Consider the following 9,054-nt stretch of genomic DNA (forward strand, 5'->3'; position numbering starts at 1 on the left):
CTCTCTGTGGTGCAATATCACTATACAACAACAGTCCTAGTGTTACAAATTCATGAAGATGAATCAGTCAGTTAAAAGTTCCTTATGTTGTGATTTATCAGAAGAGTGTTTCCATTGGGCAAAACTTTAGTGATTACCTTTCAGCAGTTTGAGAGGAAATAAGAATTCTACTTCTGTGGTTTACAATTTCTATGCATGATGCAGACTTTGACTAATCACAGGAATTTTCAGGCAGGTAAAGGTGCTTATTGCATAACTGACAGCTGTTATTAGTGATTGCTATGCAGATTCAGTCAGACAACTGCTGTTGTATTCCATGGCTTGACACAGAAGATATGAAAAATGTCATCTATTTTCCTCAGTCGTGTGAAACAGTGCTATAAACTTCATCTGTATTTATATATAGTCTTTTGATTTGGACAGAGAGGAGAGAGCTATAGAATAAAGGCATGTATTTTCAGATTCAAAGTCTTTTTTCCCTCATTTTGGCTCCTGCAGCTCTATCTCCTTTTTGAAGAAAGTAAAAAACACACATGAAAACTTGTGCAAACTTATGGAGGTTGTTCATTCTCATTTTCTCAGTATTGTTTTTTTGGAATTTCAGCTTTATTTGATAGCACTAGTGGAGAGAAAGGTAGAGGGAGAGAAAGAGACAGGGTGATGTATGGTTCTTTGAAATGCACCTTATGCCAGTAAAAAACAAAAAAAAAAAAACACATTTAAGGTTGCATTCATTCAATGCACAGTTGAAGTTACGGTATAAACAAAACTTACATTTAACAGTAGTTTATCCTTTTTATATTTTGCAGCCCCTTAATATATAAAGCTTCTTCCTGCCCCAGACCCTCCATTGCTTTTGAAACTTGAATTATTGAAAAGTATATAATCCCTAGGAGAGAGTTATATTTACTGCTCTATGAATCATTAAGTAGTATTAGACTATCATCCCTGAGAGGCAGTTATATTTACCTCTAGTAATGGCCGTCTCTCTACAGCATCTCACATTGGTCAATTATTCAGCAGAGAGCTGTGGAACCCTGTGTGAGCCCTGCTAGTGCTCCATCACTAGCAGCATGGAAATACATTGGTGCTGAGATGGTGGGATCCATAAATGGACTGATACAGGAATAGTGGGGAAAAAGCAGAATCAGGTGGGAGGGCATGTGAGGAAAGCAGTTGACAGCAGGAGTTAGTGTGTGGCTGTACTGAGCCCTCATGTTTGTGCACTCTACCGAAGACAACCTTTTACTGGGTTTGTCTCAAAACACGAAGCACACTACTCATGACATACATGCATGCACTCACATATTCACATATACACAAATACACACACACACTGATTGAGAGAGGGGGAAACAGCATCCATCCTACTGTGCGTCAGAGACTATCCACGTAGCAAACCTGACACTCAATATTTTTCCTTGTGTTGTGATAATTCAGTTCCCATTTCAGCATTCTGTGAGCAGAACTGCTGACAAACAAAAAAAATTGCACCCAGAACATTATTTTCAAAAGTCAAATAAATATTTCACACTTGTCCTTGTTTTCTAATATTTTAGTTCAAGCTGTTTCCTCTTCCTCTTACCTCAGGGTGCATCTGGATTGCCTGGTGGAGTTGGTCAGCCCGGACTTGTCGGAGAGAAGGTCAGCATTGCCCATTAGCAACAAAACAGCATGTGCTGGTACAGTTACAATAGAATGGTAGTGGTGTGTATATATTTGCATGTGTACTAATCCATGTGAAGTCTGTTCTTTTAAAATATTCTTTTTCTCCTAGGGTGAGGATGGAGAGGCAGGGGACCCTGGTTCTGTTGGTGAACCTGGTGGCGCTGTAAGTGATATTCCATCCTGCTGTCTGTCCTGACTTTGTTAGCTTTGTCTTTTTGATTTCTTTGCCATTTTAATTATTTTCATTCCATTTGCTGGTGCTCCAGGGTGGTAAAGGCGAAGTTGGGGAGAAGGGTGACACTGGTCCGCCCGGTGCAGCTGGGCCTCCAGGACCCAGAGGAACACCAGGGGAGGACGGGCCCAAAGGCAACATTGTGAGTCCTCTTAAGCTGAGATCAGTGATTTTTCCTCATTCTAGTTGTGAGGTCAGTCACATTGTTGCATAGTATATTGTGGTTTTCAATTCACTGTTTTTACCTATAGGGCCCTATTGGATTTCCTGGGGATTCAGGGCCCCCTGGAGAGCCTGGTGTCAATGTGAGTATTTGTGCTTCATTTATTTTTTCACTGATTTATTCATAATTTATATTTTCTTATTTATTCTACATGACATATTTTCAACTAGGGAGTAGATGGTGGATCAGGGCCTAAGGGAGACAGTGGAGAAGCAGGCAAAGCAGTAAGCACTGTTTTTCTTCTTTCACTTTCTTCTTCTTTTACTGTCTAACGGTATGTCCCAGTATCTGTTCTCTGTGACATTCATAATTAATGTTTGGCTTCCTTCTCATTGTCTTTGTGATGTTATGCCTTTGTAGTGGCAAAGTCTTAACTTCAATCCTGTCTCCATTCTATGCAGGGACCCCCAGGAGCGTCTGGTGAACCAGGCCCATCAGGACCTCCTGGACGGAGGGTGGGTTTTGTGCTGTTTTGTGTGTGGTGTATGCACAGTATTTTTGTATATGCTTGTTTGTAGTATGTAGCTTAAGTTACCTTCTTGGCATCACTGTGTTTATTTATCCCAGGGTCACATAGGTGCTACAGGAAAGGAAGGGAAGCAGGGGATGAAGGGAGCAAAGGTAAGGATGAAATCTTTTACAGAGCTTATAAGTAAGCCTTTCTGATCTATATTGATGCCAGCGCCTTGCTATTTTTATTTTCTCTGCTCTTTAGGGGACAACAGGAACCCAGGGTCCAGTTGGAAAGACAGGTCCTGTGGGACCACAAGGACATCCAGGGAGATCTGGCCCAGAAGGACTGCGAGGCATCCCAGGCCCTGCAGTCAGTAGATAATGTTATAAAGTTCTAGATGTATTCAAAATCTAAGTGCATTTTCCCAAATATGTATTATTGTCTTTACTGTTTTTAAAGCATGCACCTCCAATGGAGCATGGTCATTATTAGGTTGCTGTTAACATTTAGACAGTACTTCAACATACCATGAGCTGATTAATAATTGGTTGTGTTTTTTTTTCCAGGGTGAGCAAGGGTTGAATGGGCCACCAGGACAGACTGGACCACCAGGACCAATAGTAAGATGTTGATAGTGAAGCCCACAGTACACACACAGCCCACAGTACAAGAGATTTTAGACATGTTTGAAAAATTAACCAGGATTTAAATCCAACATTATGCAGCCATATAACATACAGAATCTTAAGCAATAACATGACCAACCAGTGTAATCTGCTGTTCTTCATAGGGCCCACCAGGACTTCCAGGACTGAAAGGAGACCCTGGAACAAAAGGAGATAAAGTGAATGTTTAGTCCTTGTTTGAAAGACCATGGTGTGTGAAATTTCTGCAAAACTGTGATGCTGAAACATGTCTCTGTTTGCAGGGGCATGGTGGGTTAATTGGTCTAATTGGTCCCCCAGGGGAACCTGGTGAAAAGGGAGACAGAGGTTTACCAGGGAACCAGGGTACACAAGGGCCTAAAGGAGATGAGGTATAGTACATATGACTGCAACATGACGCATCTCATATATTTTGTCTGCATAAAGGAAATTTGGTTCAACATCAAGATCTTTTTGTTGTGTATTTAGGGTGTTGCTGGCCCGCCTGGTCCCACTGGCCCACCGGGATCACCTGGATTGTCAGTAAGTAACAGTAACAGTTTGCAGTCACCAACATGTAAAGACTTAAACTGCAGTATTGGTCTGAATAACAACAAACTCAGCTCAGCTTTTAGAGTACTGTTAGTCCTTGCAAAGCCTTGTCTTGTAATATATGTTAGGAAAGGATTCTACTCAGAAGCAGCACATTACTGGTTCATATAAAGTACAGATTAATTTTAATTTCATGAAATTATTCATGATTGTTAATTCATGCATGTTTGGGTTCAGTTGCAAAGCAGAACAATGTATATCATAGATGAAGAGTTACACACAAGAAAGGCTTATAGATTTTTTTTCATACTTTTCAAAACAAAAGTGTCAGACAAGTCAAGCCCTGCCTGGAAACTGACTCAAAAATACTTGACCAAATCACTTATCAAATCAGTGATTTATTTATTTATTTGTGATTATATTTAGTTTTTAAGTTTTAATATCATTAATACTTTAATGTTAATTCTTACTTACCCTTCTTCTTCACAATCAGGGTGCAGCTGGTGAGAAAGGATCGAAGGGAGACACGGTGAGTCCAGTAATCCATCTTACTTACTCCATACTCACACCTCAGCTTTGTTAGCAGATGCTGGGAACATATGCTATTGAAGAGAGAGAAAACGTGTTTGTTGGCTGAAATCTACCATGCTTCATAATCATAATGCTGTACTGTGTTTACTGCATGTCTTTGGAACTAAAAGCTTGCTGTATAACCATGCTTGCCTTGCCTATGATTTTTCCACTGGGCCCTTTTAATAGGATTTGGTTCTGGTGTGTGATATTATGAAAACCACTATAGTGTGTCTTCAGAGCCAAGGCTTTGACCATAGAGTGCTGATGCACACAGCTGGATAATCCTATAAAGCAACAGCCATATCTTTTTGGATAAAGCTGGGATTTAGCCAAGTGGTGTGAGAGGGCTCCAGGTGAGAGATGACTGACACAAGACACCCTTCTATTTTTAGGGTGTCATCGGTCCCAGAGGAGATCCAGGCCCTGCTGGCTTACCAGGACCCCCAGTACGTTCGTTCATTGCTCAATATCATTGTCTTTATACCAGTTTTATGCCCTTATATTTCTTTCTCTTGCTCACTTGTATATGCCCCCCACAGGGACCCCCTGCCACAATAGTTCAGCCCTTACCTATCAGGGAGGGCAAGCGAAAGAGAAGAAGGCATTCAGATCGGGCAGGAGCATCAACCCCATCCAGAGAAGAAGATGGAGATTTGTATAAAGAGGAGTTCCTTCAAGGAGATCAGCCTCTTGAAGATGCAGAGGGAATGGAGGAAGTCTTTGCCACACTTGCTTCCATGAAAACTGAAGTGGAGCTTATGAGAAGGCCACTGGGGACCTTTGAAAGCCCTGCCCGCACTTGCAAAGAGCTCATGATGGTCCAACCTGATTACAAAGATGGTAAAGGCAGCTTAAAGCTAGTTTTTACATTTGTACATATTATTCAACCTTCACATTAGCAAGTCAATATGCTGAAATGTATGCCAATCGCATACATAATCTTTCTATCATAGGTGTGTTATATAAATATCAGGTACATAATTGATAAATGTATGCTTTGTAGGAGACTACTGGATAGATCCTAACCAAGGTTGCCACAGAGACTCTATCAAGGTCTACTGTAACTTCACAGCTGATGGAGAGACCTGTCTCTACCCTGACAAGAGGATTGAGATGGTAAGCCTTTACAAAGCCAACAATGTCATATTACATCAGGACACATATCACTGTATATTTCTTTAGCCTACAATTTTACTCAACATGTTCCCGCTCTGTGTGTGTGTGTGTGTGTTTAGGTGAAATTAGCAGCTTGGAATAAAGAGAAGCCAGGAAGCTGGTACAGCCAATACAGGAAAGGCAAGCAGGTATTTAAAAAAAAAAGGGAGAAAAAAAAGACATCTATCACTACCCTATCTACCATCAGTCTTTGCCTGGTTCCAAATACCAGTCAGTGTTTTTCAGCTAAATTACACATCCTAATTGAGGGCATTTGAATGATATTTATGCAAATGATTGATCCACAAGTGAGCTTATTTGAATCTGCAAGCATGTCTGTATGTGCACCAGTATGTGGGTGATGGTGTTTATTTGTAAATGTACCTATAATTTGACGTTAACCTCTTAAAACATGTGCAGTGAGAGAGCTGACTGGATATCGCCAGAAGTTGCTTTCAGCAGTTAGATAACTTACACAATGCCACTGGCAGTTCTGTCTCATCGACTAGGATTCCGGGCAGCACACTCAGAGCTCTGGCCTTTCATGTGCACCTGGTCAGAGGTCTCATAACCCTCTCAGATAATCATTGTGCTGCCAGCTCAATTGTAATTCACTGACTCTCTCAGTGGGAGTACTTAGGGTTGCTTGGGTACTTTTTCTTTTCTTCATTTTCTTATTCACCTTTCTTCCCGAGACTGTTCTAAAGTTATTGCAACTTTTTCACCCTTGTTAAAGAGAATTCAAGTGGGGTTGATTTGTCATTTTCAAGGTGAAAGAAACAGAATAAAAAATACATTCTTTGAACACAGACAATACAATAGTTTACAGCTTGTTTTTCTCCCTGGGGATAAAACCTGCATATAAATGGCATTAGATTTTGTATACATTAGAGATTGTGACATTTTTTATTTACTATTTCATGTATGTACAACATGTAGTTGACAATATTTCTCTACCTATATTTGTCTCTATTGGTGTCCTCCAGTTTGCCTACATTGACAGGGATGGGACCCTAGTACATGTGGTTCAGCTGACCTTCCTGAAACTACTAAGCGCCACAGCCAAGCAGAGCTTCACCTACACCTGTCAGAACTCAGCAGGGTGGTTTGACAGCACCTCTCAGTCCTACAAACATGCCCTCCGCTTCCGGGGGAGCAATGATGAGGAGCTGACACAAGCCAAGAGCCCATTTATACATGCTGTGCATGATGGATGCCAGGTCAGTGCAGGTAGCGCATCAGGGAAAGGTGCAAGCTGGACAAATAGGAATTTAACATAAAACTGTGACAATTCTAATAATAGCTTTAATTTTTCTGTTTCAGTACCGCAAAGGTCAGGAAAGGACTATCCTAGAGATTGATTCCCCTTCTGTGGAGTTGCTCCCTATTGTAGATGTGGCTCCAACAGACTTTGGCAACAACAACCAAAAGTTTGGATTCCAAGTTGGACGAGTATGCTTCAATGGTTAACATCTTGCCAATAAAGCACAGAGGAAGTCCTGCACAAAGTTTTGGTGAATGAAACAAGACTATTACCACTACCCCAAGAAATATTTATTTCCTTATGTTCCTGTATATGGTGGGTTTGTGGTATATTATTTAAGATTCTTCAGCAGCCAATGAAATAGGTTTTGTGGCTTTACAATAAGAAGAACGCCAAGAAAAAGAACGTACACAACATTGGGAACAAAGCACATTTACCAAAGGGAAATACTCCAGTTAGATATATTTAATTTTAAGTATTTTTGTTTTATTTTTCTCACACTGTTTGAGTGTGCTGTAATATATCCTCAAGACTTATGAGGAATGCACCGCTTATGACCACTTATAAATAATAAAAAAAAAAAAAAGACAGATCTGTTTGAGGAGGAAAAGAACAGTCTGTCATTCTGTGGTAAAGGTCAATTAAGTGGGATATTCTAGGCCTTGGATAGAAAATAGTTACTACCTAATGTGTTATAAAAGACCGCGACTGAATAAACCAGAGAAGGTGTCATACTCTTGCTTGCCCAAATTTCATTATGCAGACAATTGCATAGCAGTTGTGAACTAGCCTAGCATATTAATTTCACACAAGCAGCACAATTAATTTCCTGTGTTCAGGAGTGATAAATTGTCCTTTTTACCCTTCAACTGCAGTTTGCTCAGTGAATTACCTTGTTTAGTATTCAGTAAGCATAGGTAGTTATTGAACCCAACACTTACTTGAATGAATAAGGATGTTTCCATCATTAGACTGCTTTCCTTCATGGGTTTAATAATACAGTTTTAGAGTGCTCTATGTTACCATAGCCAATAGTGCTGCATATGGCAAATCAACATCCCCCCTACTGTTATATAAACTTGCTATGATATACCACAGCAGTTTGACTGGGGATATTTCAATTAAGAGCATGAAAATTCTGCAGTCCTTCATACTAAGAGATATTTTCTATGCATCTCTTAAAAGCAAGTTTTGAAATTGTTAATATACAGTAACATGTTTTCAGGTTTCTGTGCTACTCAGAGTTTTTTGTTCCTCTGTTTTGTTGATATGTTAAAAGTCAAACAGAAAATGTTGCCATTCAGTTGACATGATCTGTTTTTCAGTGGTGCTAAAAAATTGTTATTTTTGTGTCACTGTGATGTCTCTATGGCTAGAGAGGAGGGGGTTGTTGCCCTTTCAGCAGCACAAAACACTCCAAGATGCTGGAGAACAGTCCACTTATCGTGTTATTTGTATATCGTCTGATTGATTGGACTAATTTCAAAGGGCTGGTGAAAGACGTTAGGAATACTCCAGAGTAATGTGCATGATTGCTTTAAAGGGAAAATCGACTTTTAAAATGAATTTACATTGTACTGTTCAGTGGTTTTGGACATTAAATCTAGAGACATGATCAGACAACAGACAACTCTCCTTGAACATAGTTAAGATTCATGTTAACAAATTGGTCTGTGACACATTATAGAAATTATAAATGTGTGTGAATTATATTTTAAAGCTGATTTTTCCTTTGCAAAATGAAATTCTAAATGCTCTGCCTAACTCTTCCTGCTCAAACAGTAGACTGTTTATACGGCATGCATAATTAGAAAATTCACCCCTGCTGTTTTATTTGTTTCGCAGCATTTAAACATTCCAGTAATTAACTCTCTTCTAGTTCCATCCTGCATCGCACCTCCTGTGTATAGTGTTTGTTGTACTAATTTTATATACTGTACAGATATTCTGAGGTTCTTTGTGAGAAATAACCTGTTGCCTGAATGAAAAACAAATGTATTTGTCAAAAAGTTGATGTGAATTAAAAACAAGGAATGATTCTGTTTCTTTTTTCTTCCCTTTACAGATCCTTGTGGGTTAGAACTAAATCTGTTAGAACGTATGATTTCCTGCAATGTCCAGTCATTGTAACAGGCAAACAGGAGTCTTTGTTACTAACTAGTTCTGCAACATTTACTTATATTACTTGCTTATAACCAACATCCCCAGGCAATCAGTGTAATAAGCTCTAAATTCACTCCCCAGTTAACTTATTCAATTAGCCCTATTTTAATGCCCTGGAGAGGATGT

General features: G+C 39.6%; 1 protein-coding gene across 4 annotated transcripts in view; it reads left to right on the forward strand.

Moving 5' to 3' along the window:
- col5a3a (collagen, type V, alpha 3a) overlaps positions 1-8,802 on the forward strand; it is a 44,888-nt gene extending 36,086 nt beyond the window's left edge. For all 4 annotated transcript variants that reach the window (XM_030142186.1, XM_030142187.1, XM_030142188.1 and 1 more), the window contains 19 exons: positions 1,591-1,644; positions 1,778-1,831; positions 1,935-2,042; positions 2,152-2,205; positions 2,294-2,347; positions 2,525-2,578; positions 2,691-2,744; positions 2,839-2,946; positions 3,144-3,197; positions 3,368-3,421; positions 3,506-3,613; positions 3,711-3,764; positions 4,267-4,302; positions 4,739-4,792; positions 4,886-5,186; positions 5,350-5,462; positions 5,582-5,650; positions 6,488-6,721; positions 6,825-8,802. In XM_030142186.1, coding sequence (XP_029998046.1) covers positions 1,591-1,644; positions 1,778-1,831; positions 1,935-2,042; positions 2,152-2,205; positions 2,294-2,347; positions 2,525-2,578; positions 2,691-2,744; positions 2,839-2,946; positions 3,144-3,197; positions 3,368-3,421; positions 3,506-3,613; positions 3,711-3,764; positions 4,267-4,302; positions 4,739-4,792; positions 4,886-5,186; positions 5,350-5,462; positions 5,582-5,650; positions 6,488-6,721; positions 6,825-6,971 — 1,764 coding nt within the window. In that variant the 3' untranslated portion in view covers positions 6,972-8,802. The remainder of the gene's footprint in view (positions 1-1,590; positions 1,645-1,777; positions 1,832-1,934; positions 2,043-2,151; positions 2,206-2,293; positions 2,348-2,524; positions 2,579-2,690; positions 2,745-2,838; positions 2,947-3,143; positions 3,198-3,367; positions 3,422-3,505; positions 3,614-3,710; positions 3,765-4,266; positions 4,303-4,738; positions 4,793-4,885; positions 5,187-5,349; positions 5,463-5,581; positions 5,651-6,487; positions 6,722-6,824) is intronic.
- The last annotated feature ends 252 nt before the right edge of the window (positions 8,803-9,054 follow it).

Source organism: Sphaeramia orbicularis, chromosome 8 (genome assembly GCF_902148855.1).
Source record: "Sphaeramia orbicularis chromosome 8, fSphaOr1.1, whole genome shotgun sequence".
Taxonomy (NCBI): domain Eukaryota; kingdom Metazoa; phylum Chordata; class Actinopteri; order Kurtiformes; family Apogonidae; genus Sphaeramia; species Sphaeramia orbicularis.